Source organism: Telmatherina bonti, assembly GCF_933228915.1.
Source record: "Telmatherina bonti genome assembly, chromosome: 19".
Taxonomy (NCBI): domain Eukaryota; kingdom Metazoa; phylum Chordata; class Actinopteri; order Atheriniformes; family Telmatherinidae; genus Telmatherina; species Telmatherina bonti.
In genome coordinates, this window is record NC_136617.1 from 31284427 (window position 1) to 31307903 (window position 23477).

A 23477-nucleotide genomic window follows, 5' to 3' on the forward strand; every position below is an offset into this window, starting at 1 on the left:
GGTTAAAGATACAGTTAAAAGCAGTCGCAGTGGGAGAAATCCACTTTCACCCCCTGTGACAAGATTTCCAACGCAGACTGCCTTTTTTTTTTTTCTTTTAACCCCAGCTTGACGTCAGCTTACATCATGCGTTTGCCTCAAGTTTAGAAAAGTTTACAAGAGCAAATTGCAGCCTTCTTTCAGGGAGAGTAAAGACAGATGCTGAAGCATAGAGTAACAGAGGAGCAACAGGGACGCCGCGCATTAAAGTTTCTTTTAATGCACTTCCATCGAAGCAACAGTAAGGATTATAAAACACATAAATATGTCATAAAATGCGTTCTGCTGCCTGTATTAATGATTTTCTTACATAAAACAACACCTTTGGCTTCCTGCAGTGTCACTGTTTATCCAAAGCACTTTGTCAGGTAGATTCTCAAAAATATTACCAACAAAAACACTTGAAAAGACGAACTGAGGTGCAACTTGTTGGACATTATTGTTGCTGTGTAATATACAACCTAAATTCCAAATGTTTTGGAAGCTCAGAAAAATATAGATAAAACAGAATGCAATGATTTTACATTACTAAGAAATTAAGCAACAGCCTATCTAAGGTAATTGAAATATTATCTTTTATATTTATTTAAAGTGGAGAGCAAGGCGTTGGAAATGTAATTTGGTACCAATAAAAGATGACTGTCGGGGGAAGTATTTAAGACTAGTCAGGCTGAACTGCAACAGGTCAGATACATGGTAGGTGTTGCTGAAAATGGATTTTTAATTATACGTTCCATTAACCTGACTTTCATATGGAAGGATTGTCCGGCTCTGATTGGTCCTGTACTGATCCAGTCATTGTGCGCATGCTCAGTGTATGAAGACTTTGAAGACTCTACCATCTAGAGTGAACAAAATCATCAGAGAATCAGGAGGAATCTCAGTGCACAGCTACAGTAAAAGGCCTGGATGGCTCGACTCGAACTAGAGCATAACCTGGACGGTTGGGCCCGGTACATGCAAACTCCAACTCAGGCCTGCATCTTTGAGGGTATGGGGTTGCATTAGTGCCTGTGGCCTGGGCAGCCTCCACATCTGTGAAGCTTCATCAATGACCATATAGTGGTTTTAAAGCACCATCTGCTCCCTTCCAGACAGCATCTCCTACAGGGAAGGCCTTGCTGATTTCAGCAAGATAACACGAAACCATTTACAGCATCCGACACAACAGCGTGGCTGCACACAAGAAGAGTTCGGGTGTTGAACTTGTCCACCTGCAGACCAGCAGACCATCACCAATAAAACCATTTGGAGCGTCACAAACCTTAAAATCCATAAACAAAAGTCCAGGATGTGTTGCTGACATCAGATTCAAGCAAATATGATGGTGACGAGCAAAGTGTCTTCGTTTCAACATGTGATTATTGGGAATAAAATACTTGTTGATGAGTTTTGGAAATCATTGCATTCTGTTGGGAGTTTCCGTTCTGCATATCTGTAAATCCCAAGTTTCTTCTCAAACGGTGTTATGTTGAGAATTTAACTGCAAATGGATTATTATAGATAAAATTTCAGTTTGATTTGCTAAACAATTTCTGAATAATTTTTGAGCTCAGTCGGATCATTAAATTTCATACGATTTGTTGTTTTAACATAAATGTGCTTATGTGGAACTTTACATGCTTACATCATGTAAAAAGAAAACTTAAAGAATAGATTTATATATCTAGACATTAAAGGTGTATTACATGAGAGGCTGCAAGATGAATTGGCAGCTGATAGATGGCAAAAGGTATCACTGAAAAAAGTGCAAAAGTTCTGTAGTGCGTCATTAATTAGGAATAAAGTATATAAACTTTACTCCTATTTGGAGTCTTCAGACAAGTATTTGTAGAATTTATTTGTCTTATAAAAACCTAGAAGTCATAGTTACACACCTTTAGACATCAGCTTTGTTCTAATCTGACTATTAGATCACTGGTAATTGGTTCCCTATAAACCTTTGTGCAGTTACACATCTGAAACAAACATTAAAAGTGAAAATAAAGAAAGAAAATAGAAAGGAAGAGTTAAAAATGATTATTCCCAGGAAGAGATTAGAATATTTGGTGTCCATGCACATAAAATATGCATAAAAATGCAAGCAAACATGTATTTGGGTTAAGATGATCATGCAGCAGCGTGAAGGGATGTGTTTACCTACCTTCTCACCTCTGTCACCTTTAACAGAGGTTACTTTGCCCTGCAAATAATTAATCGATAAGATCAATTATTATCGAGGCTGAAAGAGATGCAGAGAAATTGGAAGGCATGCAGGGTGAAATCACTTGATTGGTTGATGTGATATTGATCAGAACTCTTCTAAACTGATTAAATGATAAACTGAAATTCAGTTATTTCACTTTAATCTTATTAGATTATTTTCCTCCAAATAAGAATAAAAAAAAATGGAAAATATACGCCTTAAGTTTTCATACTGTCTCTCCTTTTTCCCCTTTGATGCCCGATGGTCCAATAGCACCTTTAGGGCCACTGTCCCCCTGAAAAGGTAGGCACGTTGACACAATAAAAGGACAGAACACACAATGAAACTATAATCATGTGTTTCACACACAAACTAGTATGTCATTATGTGGTAGATGACCTTTTCACCCTTTGGGCCTGTAACACCAGGCGCACCGGTGTCTCCCTGTGAGAAATGAGAACAGCTGCCTTTTAAAGCCATTAAAAGTAAGGATTCCCAGTCAACCATGGAAATAATAGACTGGGATCAAGTCTGATAAAAATGAAATGGCTTTACCTTGTCCCCTGCAGGGCAGGAGCAATTCATTTGAGGACCTCTCTTTTGTTCCACAACCGTGGGTGTTGGAGTGAGGATCTGCTCAGGTGGTGCCTCTGTCACAACTTTCTTTGGACACTGAAATGACACAATTTATCAAGAAAAAAGATATATAAGAAAATACAGTCATGATTGCAGCACATGTGTTACCATTATATACTTATACTGTGAGATACAGTTTGTCATCAGGGGCCTTTGCAGCTATAACTTACATTTTAAGCTAGTAGTTACTGTTATCAGCTAAAATGTGAGCAAGAGCGGCAGATGTTTAAAAAAAAGAAATAAATAAAAGCTTTGTCTGTAGTCCGTCGGTATTGACTGGATGACTCCCCATTTGAAAGCACTGCCAGACTATATGGAGAGATTTTATCCACCCAGTGTGGTGTACTCTAATTATTGCACCACTCGCCGAGAAAAGTGGTCAATAATTAATGGTCGCTGACCCACTTGTAGGCCACGTTAATATATTTGTAAGTTGTATAAGATAAGAATCAAAAGATTCTTTTCTTTCTTTTAGCTGCTGGTGTGAGATAAACACATAAGTTGTGGAGCTTGTCTTAGTGTTATTAATTAAATTCATAAAGCTAGAGCACCCCCCCCCCCACACACACACAACAATTCCATGTAATGTAATGTGCAAGCTAAGTTAGGTTTCCTTTATTTACACTTAAACAAAGCGGCACATCAAATATCTAAAAGTTCTACATTTAAGTTCTAAAATTAAAACTATATATATATATATATATATATATATATATATATATATATATATATATATATATATATATATATATATATATATATATATATATATATATATATATGTATATATATAATTTTAGAACTTACATTTAAATATATATATATATATATATATATATATATATATATATATATATATATATATATATATATATATATATAATCCTCCAATACTTCTTGTTTTGATCTTGTTTTGATCCTATAGCATCAGCTCTTAAGCTAAAACTTTGAATGTAAATGTCAGCGAGCAATGTATTCTCAAATTGAAAATAAGGGTGATTCAAAGTAGAGAAAAAATTGATTGTTTTTGCAGAAAACAACTTATTTGGATCCATCTTTTCTTGGGAAGGTTAAAAACTCCATGCACATTCTTATTTTATACCTCACATTAATATGATGCATTACAGTTAAAAATTAGCCCTTAGCACTACCTGAGTTTTCATGCTAGCAATATATTTTTCATCTAAGAATAAAGGTGATTCAAATTAGGCACACTCTTTTTTACAGATGGAAATAACTAATTTTGACTGACTTCCACTGTAAATGCTTAAAAGTTCAAATGAATTGTTTTGTTGTTCAGACTGAAATGATGTATTGCAGTTAAACACCAGCATGTAGTAGTAGGTTCCAAGCTAACAGCATGACCTAAATGTTTGAGGTACCTCGCAATGTAATTTCAAACTAAAAGTAAAGATGATTTTATTTAAAGATAAGGTTGATTGCTTTTAGTGTTTGAAATATTTTTGGGGGGGGATATTTTTAGTTTTCTGTAAATGCTTAGATGTTTGAGAACAGTATTCATTTGGAATTCACATTGAAGTGTTACAGTTAAGTGCTAGCTCATATCAGTCGCTCTCAAGATAAAGGCATATATGCTAATGCTAACTAGGAAACTAAAAACAAAAGACTTTCCTCCATTCATACACTTTCTGTCGCTTATCTGAAATTGGATAGCGGGGCAGCTGCCTAAACTCTCTCCCTAGCCACATTCATCAGTGGGATTCTGAGGCATTCCCAGGCGAGAGATGCTGTTTATGGCGTAGTGGTAAAATGAATTGCTTTTCGTTCAGAAGGGCGTGGGTTCAAACCCTGATCTTGCATCTTAGGGCGGCCCTGTAGCTCAGGAGGAAGACCAGTTGGCTTTTAACTGGCTTGTAACTCGATTCCAGGCTTCCCCTGATCATGTGCCGAAAGTGTTCTTGGGCAAGACACTGAACACAAAGTTGCCCCCCGATGTGTGCCTATCGGGCTGAGTGAGATGCTTTGGATAAAAGCATCTAAAGAACGTGACTGTAGAATGCAATCCCTCCAGCTTGTTCAGATCTTCCTTTTGGGTCTCTTCCCTGAGGAATATGCCCAAAACACCTCATCAGGGAGGCTAATTCAGGAATATACTAAAATTATTGATACATTTTTTCACAAGTAGTACTAACGTCTTTGGACAGACCCTTTTCTGTAAATATTGAAGCATTCTATGATGCATAACCAATTGATTTGCAAACCTACAGGCTGCATTTGTAGGCTATTTGTGACCTTACACCTCCTGTGCTGGGATGTCAGTATAAAGATGCAAAGTCCATGTCTGAAGCCACTAATACTTACAGGGCCACCAGGGAGATCACAGCAAGTCTCCAGTTCTGCATGTTTTGAATCGCAGTAAATCATCATCCTTTGGAGGTCAAACTATATGAAAGCCGACAAACATTTTATAAACAAATGCACTTCCAAGGCAAGAAGCTTACATGAATAAAATGTCTCAAGCAGAAAGGTAGAAACTCACATCAATTGGCACACTGTCATACAACCTCTTCCCAATTACTGTCTTTCCCTGGATATCTATGTCCTCCCTGTCTTCAATTGGCAAAGTCTTGATGTGTTTGCAGTCCAAGTACAAAGACACAGACTTGGCTTCAACACTTAGGGCAATTTTGTGCCAATTTCGGTCAAACAGGTTGTCAACTTCAGAGTCCTTGAACACAGCTCTGACAGCATCTTTTGTCAGGCCGACAGCGTTGTACTCCACTGCTTTGTTTTCACCGTCCAGACGAATGGACACCTGAGAAATCAGAGAGAGGATAAATGAAAGCTGCAGGATTTTGTTTCTGCACTGTTTGACAGCCCAAAGCCCTTAACTTAGCAAGAAAATGAACAGTGAGTGACTTCAGCCTGTCCTACGTTGTAATTCACCAAATTAAGATACAGGCGTTTATAGTTCTATTTTTAACTATTTACATTTGGCTGACCCACCTGTGGTATTCCATATTTGTCATAAATCTGCCAGAGGTACCAATCTTCACGTCTTGAGGTTTTTCTGAATTTAAACGTTGTCACGAAGGCATATTCATCTGGCAGACCTTGAGGAAACACATCTCTGCCGAATAAAAGGACGTTGTTATTGCATTACCTTAGTCTGTGTACACGATATGAGAAACACATTAAATATTAACTTACAAACATTGCCAGCAAGCTAGCATAAGACAAGTTTGGATTTTTTAACATTAAGACGACATGACTTTTGCTTTTTGTTATTTTTTCTTTATTAGTTCATTGATTGTAATCAACTATAAGGTCCACAGACCAGCGTGTGGAAATAACAAAGCTAGAGCTGGGCATTAACAAAGAGCTTTCGTTTAATTTATTTACATTTCTTTGTATTTAATGTCATTTTCTATGTCAGATCAAGAAAGCAACCAAAGGAAAACATGACAGTATCACAGCTTTTCTTAGAATGGATCAACCTGGGGACAGTGAAAACTGTTAAGCTGCTTGAAGTATGTCCACCTCAACATCTGTAGGAAGTCTCTATTGGATCTGTTCAAATGCTTGTCTTTAGTATTTAGTATTTATTTTAGGTGCGTAGACATGTTAACACAGGAGTCAGAAAATCAGTCTTTATGAGTCTATTTGGCAAACACAATCCACAGAGAAGGCATAGGCTGGTGGTCAGAAGGGATTTAACTGGAATATTTTTGTCCTCAACCTGGTCAGTCTGACCAGAATTTTAATTATTTTCTTTTCTTGAGTATTTTGATAAGAACTTAAAATATACTGCGTCTGTAGTATGCAGAGGTGCACACTTACTCTGTGTGCTGTACTATCGGCATGGTTCCAAGGCGAACGTATGAACTGGGGCCATCATCATCTCTGGTTCCCAGAATATCTTTCACACTGAAGAACTTCATCAGGTCAAATCCTGCGGCAACACAGTAAAATAGTTTAGTTGGACTCTTCACAGTCTCTCACTCTCTTTCTCTTTCTCTCACACACACACACACACACACACACATTCAGCCTCTCAAGTCTTGAGGTTGACTTATGGTTTTGTCAGACTTGTGCTTGTGTATTGGGGTTTAACTGGGTCAGTACCACCACACCCTGAAGCCTCTGTATCTGTGGCTTTTTGGTTAAAAGCTGAATTCATCGTTTTACTGACCTAATGGAAAATTGAGTTGTTTGTTGGGGCATCAAAATGTTTGTTGCATTCACTGCCAGAGGAAAAAACTAAAACTAGCAGCCATTGCTGGCGAAGTCCACTTGTGAGCATGTGCACGTGTGTGTTCACTGCCGTGCAGTGTGTGATTTGAAGTGGTCTCACCGCAGACCGTACTTAGGTGGTTTCGATAGGACACTCCCTTGTACAGCAAACAACTGCTGTAACTATGGCGATGCCAGCCTTACGAGGGCTCGCGCCAAAGACAAGCTACAAGTTTACTGTGCAGCTCTGGCTGGAAGCAGGTGGTTGTGTCATTGAACAGTATCGTTTTATGCGTCTAGAAGTTCAGGCTTCAGAAAATTTCTGCATAGCTTCAGGCATGCAGGAGAATCTGTGGGGTGCAAAGATCTGGTGGGAATATCAACACAAGCGTTTTAATCTCTCATAGAGGAAACCAGATCATTGAGGTGGTAATGTGAGCGCCTGGCTAAAGCTTTGTGGATATCATTAGAAACAGCCTGGAAACAGGTGGTAAGACTCACAGACTGCCTGTCTTCCATCAGCAACAGAGTAAAAAATACAGCAAGAACTGTCACAAGACTGAACAACTGAGGGAGAGAGCTCCTTTTTTCTCTTAGTAAACAGCTTGTCTTCACTATTAAACATAAAAAATTACACCTTCTGATTATCTGGAAGGTAAAGGTTTCATTTTGCTGCTTCTTACTTTAAGGACATTTCAGAAGCATTTCTGGGAACCAGTTGGATTTTAGCAACTGGCCACCAGATGGTGCTGTTTTTTCCTTACTTCAAAATACCAGAGTTGTTTCTCATAATGTTTGTTGTTTACTCTTATGTAAATTTTGTGCTCTTTGTCATAATTATAGTTTTTAAAAAATGTCAGCAATAAAAATGTGAAATTCCAGAGCCTTTATAACACATCTTACTTGATCTTGGTCCGTAAAACTGCTTATTACTGAACTCTCCCTGTCATTTACTGACTCTTACATGTTAGAATTCATTTCATTTTTATTTTCATTGTATATTAGTTATTTCTGTTAACATGTTATTGATTTTACAGCTAAAAAGCCTCATAATTAAAAAAAAAACAGTAAAAAATCAAGGTAAATATGCATTTCAACCCCATCCTGGTACCTTTAAAACAATGATCTCAAACTCTAGTCCACTGTCCTGCAGGTTTGCTTCTTCTGTAGACTTGATTCATACTAATGGCTCACTGTGTAAGACAACGAGATGTCAGATCCTTTCTATTTAAATCAGGTGTGTTGGAGGAGAGAAACATCAAAAGTCTTCTGGACTGCAGTCTTCAATGATCAAATATTGAAATACCTGCTTTAACCTCTAATAGGAAAATGTATATCAGGAATGGCCAACTCTAGCCTTCGAAGACCAGTATCCTGCAGATTTTAGATTTCTCCAAACCTGACTCAAATTAGTGGATCTTGAAAATACTTTGGCAGAATTTTACAACAAGCTGCCATAGAATCACTTTATTTGAAAATCGTGAGTGCTGGAATGATTGGTTCTTCTTGCGCTATAGTGGAGGTGGAACTGAGAGGTGTCCCCACAGTGGTGCTCTGCAGCCAGACACCCCTCAGTTTAAGGTATGAAAGTATCACCATTCAAGCCTTTTCCCTACATTTTAGGCTTCAGCTGGAACAGCGCATAACCATAATGAAATGAGAATATCTCTGCAACCACAAGTCTATCTGACTGTGAAATTTATTAAAACGTGTTATTATCAGCATGTGTGTCACTGGTGAAAAATAAATGAAGATGACACAAATTGAAACACAGTCAAGTTATCCTAAAATAAAAGAGAAAAGAAGTGCAATTGTGCCTTTATTAGGTTAAGTTATGATGCAAAATGTGAATTATCCATACAAAGAGCAACTCTGATGAAGTGAAGAGGAGGAAACTGACAGAGGTTTCGATGAGATTTCCAAAAATGGCTATATTGGTACAGATTGGCTGCCTCTCTTCTCAAAGTCCGCATATTAGGTACCTCAAGGTTGTAAGAGGTTAAGAAAAACTGAATGAATTAATGATATTTAAAATAATCAATGTGGCTAAAGGTTAAGGTGATTAAACTGTTAATTACACAGTCACTTATACGGAGCTGAACTCCATATATATGTAGAGCACCAGGGTTTTTATCTCAGCCAGACTAGATTGACTCCAAGCCTGGAGCCTTTTTTCTTTCTTTTTTTTAACTTGCCCTGTCAAGCATCATGACAGCAGAATGATGGTCTGGCTGAGCTTTGGATATGAGGCGCCACTTGATTCTTACATTTTATTCTTTATTTAATTATTTATGTCATGGATATGTTTTATATTGCTTATAACATAGGGCAAAATAATATTCAGGAGTCAGCAAATTCCTAAGTATGATATAAAACACTTTAGGCCAGTAAAACCTTAGAAAATGAAACGATTAACTGCCCCAGGTCTTCTTTGTTCAGTAGTTGAGGCGCTGCTACACACAAACGTGATGTTTGGCTGGTTATCAGTTGTTCAAGGAGTTGTTCATGCAGCTGCGACTTCTGCTGGCCGTTCGTCACCACGCTGAGTCGTGCACACTCGCTCACCGTGCCGTTTCTCTGGCTGCTCTGGGCCCATCTGAGCACAAAGCTGTAATTTGGACTGGCAGATGAGAGCATATAATCAACCCAAAAAAGTTATTTTGGACAGCCACGACTGACCGATGGGGTGATCTGTGGCGAAAACCAGATGAGTTCACCGACTGGGAAAGGCGAACACATGCACAGAGGGATCTTTTGATCAGAGCAGATGGCAACATGTGTGCAGTAGATAGCAAGACCATAACCACAAAGATGCTTCTCAGGCTCTTGTGTGTGCTCTCATCCTTTTGGGGGGGGGGGGGGGGGGGGTTACTCAGACAGGACTGTCTGCCTGTAACCACAGGTCTCTGGCTGTCAAATCTTAATCAGGCAAATGGTTTTGACATTTTTCAGACAGATTTACACTGTCTTTCCAACACCATAAAGAAAATTTTGGGGGGGTAATTATAAGCCAGAGCTGCCAAAGTAGTGATGATAAAAACTGTCTGGTTCTTCTCTGTATAAAGATTAAAACTCTGAACAGCCACAACCTGAAATGTGCATCCCCTGCACTGAGGAAACCCCCAACATTGTTGTCACATCAGAGTGCTTTAGACCATGCACTGATGATTGATAGCGAGCAGCCCAAAGTGTGAAGCACGGCAGTCATAATTAAGACATCACTCTATGTTACACTGCAGTTTATAAAAACAAAAAAATATAATTTTCCTCTTTGTGCCAAAATCTGCAGTAAAGATGAAAACATGACCGGCTGTGGCCTCCTCATCAGCTGACTGTTTTCCCTGGACATCGCTCTGTGAACCACTGACGTACAGAACTCTGAATTAGTATTCCAAGTTTAGTTCAACAAGAAGGATTTACAGCGATGATTCTGCCAATGGAGAATTATTTTATTTGTGGGGCCCAAAGCTGAAAGTAACAAAAGTAAAAATCAGGGTAGTGCATTAAATGGTCAGTTCTACAAGTTTAGAACTATTTAAACTAAACTTACAAGAAAATATTTCCAGAAGTGCAAAACTCACCGTTTTGATCTGACTTAGAAAAGGAAAAGGAAAGAAAATAGACACACCTGAGAAGATCTATTTCTGCTGCTGGCTAAATGATACATCTGCTTCTGAAAGCAGCAGCTTTCAGTGATTTATCAGAAGTTTACTCTAATTCCTGTTGCAGCTCGGCAGAAAAGCAAAACCATGTAATTAGCACTTACCCAAGGACAAGAATGTGATAATGTGTCTTGACATTACAAAGCAGTGCTTTTGTCTCTGATCATGAACACACACTTCTTTCTACTCTGTGCTGTTGAATTACTGCTGAGAGAGAAAAGAAACACCAAAAGATTCATTTGAACTGGTAAAATTCAAGAGTTACTTGTAGAAATTCAAGAGTGACAGTTCATTTGAGTACCTTCTTTAGGCCTCAAAGTCATGTACAGAATGTAGAGTTATCGGGATAACATCTGCAATATCGGCATTGTTAAAAAATAAAAACCACTTTAATTACAGTTAAGCTGTTGTGCATGTTTAAGCATGCATAGGGAACAGGGATGGCTTCATTATACCTGAGATAAGGACCGTAGTGTCACCAGTCATGTTGGCATTTCCTTATCCAACAATCATATAGCATAACCTGACTTTGCCTAATGTTGTGCACTGTGAGACACTCGGCAGGATTAGATTAGATTAGATTAAAACACTGCCAATAAAAATAAAGAAAACACATCTTAGATCTTGGTGAATTAAATATTGCAGTTGTAAATCTTCATTACATAGTGGAATTTGTTGAGAGCAAAATGACAGAAGGATCAGTGGAAATGAAAATCATTAACCCGTGCAGGTCTGGATTCACAATCACATTCAAAAGAAACATGGAAAGATCAGATTCCAGGGTGACCCAACTTCTGTGGAAACCCCTCAACACAATTCTAAATGGAGGTTCACATGAGATAAAGGATGTTCTCCTGAGGGATCTGCTCCAGACCTCGATCAAGGAATCACTCAACCTCTGGACAGTCTGTAGTGAGACATGGTGGTGATGGATGGAACAAGAAAGGATGTCTCACAGGTACAGGATATGATTTATGCCTAGTGAACAGGCAGTGCCAGTCAATGACTTCATCATGCAGAAACTGCTGACACACTGCAGCCACGAGGCTAAGCATTGTCTTGCATCAATATGAACCCAAGGCCCTCTGAAACAGCCAATGGTTTGACAAAGTAACTGAGGACCTCATCCCAGAAGTCAGTGGCAGTCAGGATACCTCTTGCTGGCACAAGTATGTGCCTATCAGACCACCACTGACCTACTGCCTGGTGTATAGAAAATGCCAATTGCACCGTGTTGGCCTGTGAGCACGGGCCTTACTTGTGTATGTCAGGCCCTCATATCACCCTTATGGAGTCTGTTTCTGACAGTTTGAGCAGATACATGCTCATTGTGACTTGCTTGACGACAGTGATTCTACAGCTGGGTTGTTGTTTTCCGAAGGGCCGCTAAACTTCTCCTGATATCCTGGACTGTCTCCTGATACCTCCTCCATGCTCTTCACACTGTTCTGGGAGAAAAGTCAAATCATCTTGGCACAGCATGCATTAGTGCAGGGGTGCTCAATTCCAGTCCTCGAGATCTACCATCCTACAACCTTTAGATGCAACCCCTGTCCAGCACAGCTGAATTCCTCCTCTGCATGTCATTCAGCTCTGCAGAGGCCTGCTAACAAGACACTTTTTTGATTCAGGTGTGTTGGAGAAGGGTTGCACCTAAAAACAGCAGGATGGTAGATCTCATGGACCGGATTGGAGCACCCCTGCATTAGTGTGTCATCCAGCACTATCTGAGCAGCCTGTGTTGGTTGCAGACATGCCTCACACTACCTTTAGTGGGAATGGAATTGGCAAAATGTAAACATGACCAAAACATCTGCCAGAGAGGGTGAGAACAGGGAAATGTTCTGACACATCTGTGGGACGATTCCTTTGTTTGCTAGGTGCCTCTCAGGGCTTGTCCACATGTAGCAGGGTATCTGACAAAACAAAGATATTTTTCTCTGATTTGGCCTGTCATCCACATGAAAATGCAGATTTGTGTAATCGAAACTATTCTTTATTTGCAAATCCTCCATTTGCACATCTGCAAGTGGACACATATAACCGGGGTTTTAGGGTTTGGAAAGTCACTGTCTGTGACAAAAACAAAAACAAAACATGAAAACATGCCGTCACATGTGCGACCTTTGTTTTCAACAGAATGGACGTTCTCAGTTGGTGTTGTTGTTATCCATTCTCCAGGCGCTTTGTGTTTGTTTGTTTTTACACTGCTGTCAGTACCGCTCCACGTGGACGACCAAAGGCAAAGGATGAAGGACAGTTATTTTCTGCCACCTAACCATATCACGCTCGATGCATGTTTTTAATGTTCTGTGGAAGTGACGTCATAAGGCGGAAGGTTATTCTGATTGGATAGGATTGGGAGCGCTACTGCCGCCTAAAGGTTTGATATTCTTATGAATGTGCTTAACAACTCGGTTATGCAGATAGATTTGTTTTCGAAAAACAAGGTGGTATGGACTCTTCACTGGCCTGAGGGAGGGGGGGATATTCTGTTTTACAAAAACTCGGCTACATTTGTTCATGGTCTCTTTTCCACCGGTTAGCTTTTTTATTTCTACGACAGAAGGTGAAATTGATTCACAATCAGAGTTACTTTATGGGTCTCCTTGATTTATTTATGTTTTTTAGAAGTGTATAATGATCCATGTAATTATTAGAAACATTTAATATACTAAATCAAAACAAGGGAAAAAGCATTTTGCCATGATGCTGAACTGAAAGGAGGATGCATCATTAACAGTGGTGTATGTATAACATGAATACACCTGTTCATGTTTAAGCAATGCCATTTTTACAAAGTTAAATATGGGAATGGTTTGCTTTTTGTACAAACTGCTTTAAACATTGCATGAATCCAGTCTTTCTCGCAGCAGATCAGGATCTAAATGATCTAGATTGGATGGCTGACTATCATGCAACCATTTGCACTAAAGAATGCTCAGTATGCTAAACAAATACATGTGTTTTATCACCCAGCCATCATCACCAGTTTATTTTATGATGCTGGATAAAACTACAGAAAAAACAGTAGGTAAAATATTTGCAAACATTCACTTTTTCCCCCCTTTTTTCTCTGTTTGTCTTATTATTTTTTTCTGTGGTAACTTATTTAGTTTTTAACACACATTCTTCAACTTAAATTGACTTTCCAGTTGGGGTCTCTCAGTATTAACTTTACATGCTATGCCTGTGTGGGTTTTTCCAGCTGTCCTGCTTTCCTACCACCGTCTAAAGACACGCAAGCTAGCTCAACTGCAGACTGTAAATTGCCCATATGAGGGATGTTTGCATGCTAGCCATCATCGATCTGCAACCTGTTCGGGGTGCAACCTGTCTCTTTCCTCCCGTCTGCAGCAGATGACAAAGCTGTCCGCATTCTGCACACACTGTAAATAGCTGGCATAAATAATGGATATTTTCATTATGTTCCACATATCCCATATTATGCCAAGCCAATACTGCTGCTTGTTATGGTTTTCATAATCCAATTTCTCGAACAGAGAGAAGAACAGAAAGCTCAGACCATTTTCAGTTAATTAAAAATGAACAAAAGAGCTGAATGCAGCATAAGTCTATCAACATCAACGAGACAAATATACAATCCACAAGATCAGACACCTTTGTAGCAGCCAAGTGTGGAAGAAGTCAACCTTTATGAAACTGTTTTCATTGCTCTGACATCTTGTTCCTTGTACTTGGACATTGCAGGAGTCTAAACAAGTCATACCAGGGCATCTGTTTTTTCTCTTAGTGAGATGGATGTGGGTGGGAGACAGACAGGAACTCAGATCCCCCAAAAGGCACTCTTGTAACAACATCCGACCTTTCTGGATAAACGCTTTCAAGACCTACAAGAGAAACCTTGAACACAGCAGCTTGGACTGGATGAAATACAATCTTATGCCATGCACTGTGCTCCACTTCAGTGTCTATGACTCCTGTCTCTATTAGTCTGAGTTTACTAAATACTCTTGTAACAAATATTACAACAGAAACCCTTAGCCACAGTAGATGGCTCCTCTCCTGTGATATTTTTTGTAACAAGAAAAAAACATCCAATGGCAATACAATGTAAAAAAAAAGACTGAAAAAGGCTTGAAAGGATCCTTAGAGTCAGTAACGTTATGTTACCAAGTATTAACATGTCTTTCTCGCTCAAAATCGCAAACCATTCTTCTTACATTGAAGCAGGTAGAAATTATGCATCTAACGCATGTTTTAATAACCTTCTGATAAATATTCATGTTGCATGAACAGATCAGAAGTTGAAACTTTGAGTGAACACGTCTCTAAATCCCAAACACGATTATAAAGTGCATTTTGTTTAGGCAAATACAGACCTGTTGAGATTTTATGATGGCAGCATCAAACAGTGCCAGAGAAGTAGAAACTTATTCATGAATCGAACCAATTTAATTCCAGTCAGATAGAATCAGAGGATGAATGTGGAAGATGTCTAAATCATTTCTTTTTTGAAAAAAAAGCTTCTGTAAAAGAAAAAAAAAGGAAAATGTGGAAGTGTAGGAAATGTTTTGAAAAATGAAGAGTTGTGTTTGCGGTTGACATGAACTGCCAGTACTGTGTGTTGCCGTTTGGAAAGCAGCTGTTTGCACATACCTGGAACTTCTTCAAGACCATAACTGGTACTGTTGGGCTTAAAGCGATCAGGTTGGACCTTCATATTTGGACACAAGACATCTGAGAGAAAAGACAATAAAACAGTCAGGCAAAACATGATGGTCTTGTGGATACAACAAACACGTATAGCCTTGTATAATCTCACTTTAATACAGCATTATTGTTTACTAGACCAGAAACCTGACTGGGGCTGATAAAAATGGTGTGAGGTGCTGGACAGCTTTAGGAAGTCATGTCACTAAAACTGAGTATTTGGACTGATATATGATCTGAAAAGCACCAGCATAGACACAGCGTCCGCTCTTACTGTCCCTCCTGTCTGATGTCTGAAGAAGCAAAGTGTTGAGATGACTGAATGAAGGGTGTGAGGTAGATCTGCTAAGGAAGGGTGGGAAACACAACCACCCCAGAAACAGCAACAGTTTTATGTTTCCGCACATGCATACTTCAGGGATGGTGGTGACAGTCAGAGAGCAAAGACCTCCTGTCTGACGTTTAATTGGCTGGAAGACATTCTTTCTATTTCTGTCAAGAAAAAGTGCAGAGAGCAATACTTTATTCAGATATGTGTGAATGTCTTCAAGATGTGATTAAAATTTCAAAATGTTTCCCTGAAATCAACACATCTTATTGCAATGTCAGTGTCAAGTTACAGTCATTTCTTCCAGTTTGAAATATGGTGAGGAAGACCACATCTGTCCTTAGACAGCCCAGCTTCCAGATGAATGTCTGGAAACCACATGAAAAGGAACACCAGTTTTTCTCGCAAACACTCTAGTGACATGTATGAGTTTCACATCAACTCCTACATCTTCGATCTCATGGCAACATGTCTGAACAGCATTCAAACTGATGAACAATCTTACATGTTCATGCAGATGCCACATTTTTCATGGTGGCAAAAACTAACATGCTGCAAAAGACAAGGCCGGATTATCTAATGGGCATTATGGGCACAGGGCCAGGGGCCCATGTCTACTTGAGGCCCATGTGAGGCCCATGTGGGGCCCACGTAGGGTAAACACCAGCAGTTTGGACATGAAACAAAATGTACATAAAAGCCAGACAGTCACACCACAGTGTCAACTGTATTGGGACCATTGGCTGAGAGATGTTAGAAATGTCGTTTCACAGTGTATCTTTCATAATTTTCACAATGTTGCGGTGAGGAAGGGGGGCCCCTGGAACTCTCTGGGCCCAGGGGCCTGTGCACTTTTAATCCGGCCTAATACAGATGAATCTGGCTGGGATCACCAACTCAGGACATTTCAGGCCAGGTCCTGCAGGTTTAAGGTGTTTCCCTCTGCAACACACCTGACTCAAACCAATGAGTCATTAAGAGGTTTGTACAGAACTTGGCAACAAGCTGTTGGAAAACCATTTCATGTGAATCAGATGTGTTGCATCAAGGAAACATTAAAACCTACAGGACCCTGGTCCAAGAGATCTGGAGTGACCCCTGCTCTAAGGATCATTTCTACACAACGTTAAATATAAATACAAACACACAGAGCTCTGTCTGTATGAAATGTGCATGTTTCAGTCCACATTTCAGAGACCTGATGGCTGAATAGATGGCAGATAGAACAGTACCACTGTAAATGTTGGTAGCTGTTTTGTGGAGTGAAGCTAACTTTCAACCAGTTAAAGGAACAAAGGAGAAGAAGCCATGATGTATGTAAGTAACTATGACATCACGGTCTCTTTTGCTGTTGCCATCTTTCCTACAGACTGAAAAGGACATAAGAACTTGAAAGCGAACTCTGTACTGTCGTTTGGTGAATGTATTGCCTGAAAGTTACAGAAAGCACATATGTGGTCTCTGTGGGTGGTTGCATTTGACAACATTGGACACAGACGTACCTATTTATGCAAAAGCACAATAAGTGAAGCTTCCATTTGAATAACAAGCAGTTGAGAATGAGGCTGGCCACATTTAAGGAGCCTGTGTGTAGGATATGGCAACTTTACAGTAACACCTTCTGGGTTACTGGGGAGACATTGTGGTGTTACCATGAAAGAGACATGTAGCATGTCCCCCTCATGCAAATGCAAATGAATGTATTTGCATGCAATACAAAGACGTGTGTGATAGAAATGTCTAATTTCTTTCTAAAAATACTCGGCTGTCAATAAATCTTAGACACCAATTTCCAACTGAAAACACCAGTAATGTAGGGTTTGTTTTGTTAAGCCATAAAATTTTGAAGTATTATCATCTTGGAGGTAAATTTCATCTTGTCAACTTACACACGTAAAAACAATAAATAGTATGATTATATGAGATGGTTATTTGGGATCAAGGTAAACTTCGAAACAGGTCATTTACCTTTTATTTGACGACTAATTTCACACCTTTTTGACCATTATCCTTTTCTACTTTTGGTCTAAATGGTTGTTATAGTAGTTCAGGTACTAAAGCAATTTTGATAGATGAAGAAAAATAATGTGGTTTGGTATAAATTACTGCTTTTATATAAACTCAGTCTGTTCTGTAAAGTACTCACATGATGTGCTGACAGAGACTTCTGTCTAATCTGGCAGAGAAACACTGAGATTATACATATCTGTGGTTTTAAGAAACAGTAAAAGAACAAAAATGTATCCAGGCAGCTGGGTTGGACATGGACTGTCTGGAGGACAGCTCATGTAGGTCTCTTCCTCAGCACAGCTTCAGAATTTTTTTGTTTACGACTGCAGCAGTTTCAGTAACTGCTGGATAAACTATCGTGCACGAACTTGTGTTCCATAGGAAACTGCTCCATGAAGCATTGCCATTATTGAAACTACAAAATAACATTTCCATCTATCTCAGACCCTTTCCACATGCTCAGAAATCCTCTGTCAAACTGTATTTTTGGTTTTTAAATGTGTTTGGATCTTTCATCCAAATGTAAACAGCATTTTGAGCCACTGAAAAGCTGGCTTACAGCATCAGATGTGCTGCCATCTGTGTGCCGTTAACTCCTTCCTTTACATGGCAGCAGTAGACGTAGCCAAGACTGCACTGGTGCTAATCTTATAAATACACATATTTACATGGAAATATACAGTCAGTCAGTCACTTTGCTGAAGAATGAAGGTGTCACAATGACAAAGAACCAGTTGACAACACAACCATGGTGGTATTTATTTTAGTTTTTCATTTAACTGTCAAATAAGTTTATAAAGCATTTAGCTTTCTATGGGGCATACGGAAAAGTCATTCTTTCAAAATATCCATGTTCAAGTGGACTTAACCTTAAACAAAGATAACTGCTGGAACGGGAATGAGCCACATCGGTCACTGGAGATGGCTTGAAATGACATTCCTAATAGGAGCACGTTAGCATTGTTTTTGGTGCATACTTGCCATGTTTTATAATAGCCTTTAGTAAAATAATGTTGATAATTATTGTGTTGTTTATGAGCTACTGCCTAAAACATTAAACTAAAAATCTCCAAATTGTATGACTAGTAGGGCCAAATATTCTCTACTGCAATATTATTCTTAAGTCCTCATCACCAAAAACTAACGCTTCTTGTTGCTAACAAAGTTACATAACAATCTGAATTACTTTAAAATTCATCAGGATTTTTGCCATCTCAATACTTTAGCAATTGTAGAGGTGAATCAGAATTTATTACCAGAGCGTGTTTTTAGCATGTTTTCAATCTGTTCTGAGGAAATTCTCATTTACCCGATAAACGCTGGCTATATTTTCATTAGTCTGAACTTTGAGCAACATTTTAAAATAGATTACCGTTATATTGTTTAATTATAATTTCTATGTTTTTCAGCAATTATAATAATCAATCAGGCATAAAATGTTAAACCAACAATTGTATCTGTGACTATCAAAACTAAACTGTCCAAACCATCAATTTTCTTCAATCCAATAATGAGCATCATCATTTCATCATAAGAGAGGTTTGAAACTTTTGATCGTTTGAAAGTTCAAGCAGTTAATGTAACTTGAGCGACATTGGTTGCTAGTTTTGACCAAGCGCCAACCTACAGCGGTTAAAAGTGAAGTCTTTTTTTCCCTTTCTCTCTCTCTTTTTCTCTCTACAAGGTGTTTTCTGTTTCTCTTCTTTTCAATTTTCTTTCTGTCCCTCTTCTGTCCTCTCCGGTTCGGTCCAGCAGTACAAACTTTGTAATACAAACAATTATGCAAAATAAATAGAAAAATAAAATTAAAATCCAGAACATCAAGGGGGGCATTATATCTTTGATGCTTCCCTTGGCAAAGTAAATTTGCCCAACAGAAAAGAGCATCCAGAAAATCAATTTTGCCTGCTTAAATGCTGGACAAGGCAAAAAAAAAAAAAAAAAAAAAGTGAAGTCTGCGTGGAAGTGTCAAAAATTGCAGTTCAGCTTTCAGCCACTAGGGGCTCTGAAAAGGCGCTAATTTCCCTAGAGTCCCCATGTTAACTTTGCAGCAGAAATACACATGTTTACAGCCTGGTTAAAAAAGAAATATTTTGGGTTTAATAAATCACTGTGGAGGGGGGGGGAGTAAATGTTTTTCTAACTCATCTATTTAAAAGTTATTTAATCTCAAAAGTATTGGGTTTGTGTCCATTTGACTGACAAGTGCCAGAAACCGTCTGCTAGAAGGCAGGGTGTAGCACAACTGCAGACTTTAATCATGTAACAGCGAATCTTAACTTTAGCCCGCCTACATTAGCTGGTTAACTCTTGTTAGCTCTGGGTTAGCTTGGTTAGCGCTCAACCACAGGCAGGTCAGAGTTTGATAGATGTCAATCTTCCACCTCAGCACTTGCAGTCCCACTCTCACATCTACTTTTTGGCTATGGCTATGGTGGAAACCACCTAATGAACTTCACAGCAGCTTTTCAGAAACCTATGCACGAAGTCACAGAGGTTCTGCCCACCCTTTCAACAGTTTATGGTTTTGACCCTTTTCTGTGTTTAACACCCTGGATGTGATACTAGAAGATCTCTCAAAAGATGCTTAGTTTGTGTTTTTTTTTTTTTTATAAAGCTAACCAGTTAACCAAAAATTACCATTCTGTGAATGAATGGAAGTGCGTCACTCTTATTTTAAGACAGTGTTGTTGCACAGCCTTGAATCTTAGCATGCTACATAGCTGAACAACTCCCTACACTTGTGGCCCTGGGGCTATAATTTAGGGATCTGACTGGGAGTTAAATTGGAAGCAATGTAAAACCTGCTCTGCTTGAGCACAACACACCTACAACCATTACTTTCTTTCCATTTTTATATTTATTTATTTTCACTTATTTATTTATTTGTTGTTGTTGCAACAGATTGTTAAAGATTTGTTCCTGCTGCCTTTTCTTAAATACTCTTTAGGAGCTGCAGGGTACACGTAAGGTCACATGTGATATTATGAGCATGTACTCTGAGTTGAGGCCACACAGCTCTAATGATCAGTGCAGGAGAGAGTCAGCTAAATCCATTTTTAAACCTGTAGATTAAAAGGTGAAACATTTAAGATGGACACGTGAGTGGCTGCACTGGACCCACTTGAAACATTAGAGCTGTAATTTTCTGAGTGAAAATAACCGGCATCGCTCTGTGAGCCAGTTGTGCTGACCACCAGAGTACTTGGAGGCTCAAATACGTGGCGATTTCTTGAGATTGCAGGACGAAACCTCTGAAAGCTTTTCAGCCATTGTAAATTTAGGCGCTGGATATTTCAAGAACAAAAACTTGCCAAACAGCGAGCTGCATAATATACAACCTACACAACTGGCTGCCAGACAGAAAATCTATTGACTCAAGCAGCAAGGTCAAAGGTCACTGGCTTTAAAATGAATTTACAAGCTGCCTTTAAAGCCCAAGAAGTGGGTGATTTGGCATAATAATAGTTCCAAAAAATAAAAAATACTCAAGACATTTTACACAATGACTCATCACTTTGTTTAGAGGACTGTTTTCTTTTGTCTTGTCAACTAAGAGGCAGGTTAGATTTAAGACAACCATCCCTCATCTTTATTGTTTGTGGCTGAGACTCATGACATCCTTTCCTTTCCTGTCTGGCTAATTTTAGGCAAGAGTTTCAAGTAGTGAAGCAAAAAGGCATCCATGTTCCCTCTGAAAATGCTCTTCAGAGTTAGCAGTTTCTCTACACAGCTATATGACGATATCATGCTGTTCGACGTGTTTATTTTTAAGCTTGTTGTGGTTCATTTATGCAGCTATGTGAACTACTTTCTAAGTCTGTAAGTCTGCATTGAAAGAATTTTCTCAGCACAATAGTGGAAAAACCACTGAGGTTAGCATAAGACAGGCTTTCCAGTGCTAAACGCCTCTACTCTGAAAAAGGCAGCTACACCACAGATATGTCTTGGTTAGGAAACTATCATTTACAAGCCAGTTTTTGCAACAGCCCCCTTGCAGGCTTTGCATCAGATCAAAAGAGGTCAATATAGCACCAGTGTGCATGTACAGCCCTCTGTGGTTGGGGTGGGGTTTTGTGGTTAGGGTCTTTCCTTTGCATAGTGGTTAAAGGTTAAAATAAGAGTGTAATTTGATTAAATGCACGTTCAGGGTGTGGCAAGCTCTTCAAAGCAAGGTCTCAAAAAGAAAGTAGTGTTAGTGATGCATCTGCAAAGAGTTTGATGACTCGACTTACTCTCACATAGCCTCCTCCTCAGCCTGTCCCTGATTTTGTCAATAGCATTAAAGTCCGTCACATGGAAGACGTGAGCGTTCTTCGGCTCAGCCGCGATCTCTTCCAACTCTTCCTTTAAAGCCTCCCCAATGCCCACTGCAAATATTCTGATGCCGGCTTTGGCAGCTGCCTTAGAGGGTTCCAGAACATGATCCCGGCTTAGGCCATCTGTGAGCAGGATGGCCACCTTCTGGATGCCTCTGCCTTCTGGCCTTGCTCCGTTTCGTACCGTGAAGATGTTGGTGGTTGTGTAGTTGATAGCATCCCCAGTCATTGTATATCCCCCAAGATAACGTATGTTATAGGCAGCTGTCTTCACATCTTCTAGGGTCCTGTATCGCCCCAAGTTAAATTCAATGGTTGGTCTGTCACTGTAGCGAACCACGGCTACTCTTGTCTTATCCGGCGCCACATCGAAAGAGTCCACCAGGTTGGCCACCCATTTCCGAATCTTATCAAAGTTCTCCTTTCCCACACTGGATGAGGTGTCCAGAATAAATGCCAAGTCATAGTGGACATTCTTACACCCTGCAGTAGACAAATATAGAGATTTAAACCCAAATATTTGGTAGAAATTGAACTTTTGTCTGTAGCACTCTTACCTGCTCTCTGTGCTTCCACTGTCTCACTGGAAATAGTCAAGGCCAGGATGACCCAGACCAGGGCGATTCGAAATCCCAGCCATAATTCCATCTCGGCCTTGGCTGAAGTCTGTTTGGTTTAGCTTCCTACCACCATCAAGCTGTCCAGTCTGTGGAGAGGTCAGTGGAAACATCAACAATTTATTTTTGAAAGTTTGAGGCTTGTTACACAAATTTACAACCAACTTTCTAGAATCTGAAGCGGTCTCTTTGCACCTCTTCGTCGCCTGTGCATGAGCAGGATTTACAGCCATTCCCCCCCAACAGGGAACCAAAGTGGAAGAAGCGCCTCCTGTAGAGTAGGATGATTGCTGTGAAAAACAGGCTTCCAGTTGCTTTACTTTAACATGGGCCTTGTGGAAAACCAATCTAAAACTGTACAGGTACTTTATATGAATAAAAAAACCAAGCTCATTTAAGTAATAAAGTAAATCTTCATCTTTTCTGGGGGCATAAGATGCCCGGAAGTGTTCTCCAGGCACAGAATATGATCATTCAAACCTAACACAGGAATACACACTTCTCCACAGGAGTTAGTGAATCCAGAGATAACTACTGACTACTTGAGTACTGCAAGGTGACTAAAACTTGCAGACAATTTTTTAATCATCCTTCCACCCACAGCAGATTAAAAGTGCAATGCTGAAAGTTTGCAGCTTTTTTGAAGGTTTAGATTCATATGAGTATTTCTACTTGATGCTGGAATGAAATTTGTGCCAGTTTGCTTCGTTTGATTCTTGGTGAGCTTGTTAAGCCACGATGGCGCTAACAGGATCTGGTTGTTTACCAGTGGTTGCGATGTGTGCTATTACAGGGCGACTGATGTGTGACTGA

The 23477-nt window shown here is 39.4% G+C and overlaps 1 protein-coding gene across 3 annotated transcripts in view; it reads right to left on the minus strand.

Annotated features, from left to right (window-relative positions):
• Window positions 1-23477, minus strand: part of col22a1 (collagen, type XXII, alpha 1) — a 68446-nt gene that overhangs the window by 41457 nt on the left and 3512 nt on the right. For 2 of the 3 annotated variants that reach the window (XR_013771722.1, XM_079258923.1), the window contains 11 exons: window positions 22605-22753; window positions 21964-22530; window positions 15337-15417; window positions 6662-6773; window positions 5828-5951; window positions 5361-5636; window positions 5183-5263; window positions 2780-2896; window positions 2624-2668; window positions 2457-2519; window positions 2183-2221 (listed from right to left, as the gene is read on the minus strand). Coding sequence is in view for 2 of the 3 variants with exons in the window: in XM_079258923.1 (XP_079115049.1) it covers window positions 2183-2221; window positions 2457-2519; window positions 2624-2668; window positions 2780-2896; window positions 5183-5263; window positions 5361-5636; window positions 5828-5951; window positions 6662-6773; window positions 15337-15417; window positions 21964-22530; window positions 22605-22695 (1596 nt within the window). In the remaining variant the exon portion in view is untranslated. Of the gene's footprint in view, window positions 1-2182; window positions 2222-2456; window positions 2520-2623; window positions 2669-2779; window positions 2897-5182; window positions 5264-5360; window positions 5637-5827; window positions 5952-6661; window positions 6774-10820; window positions 10886-15336; window positions 15418-21963; window positions 22531-22604; window positions 22754-23477 lie in introns of those variants that run through there. The other variant, XM_079258924.1, reaches the window with a different exon arrangement.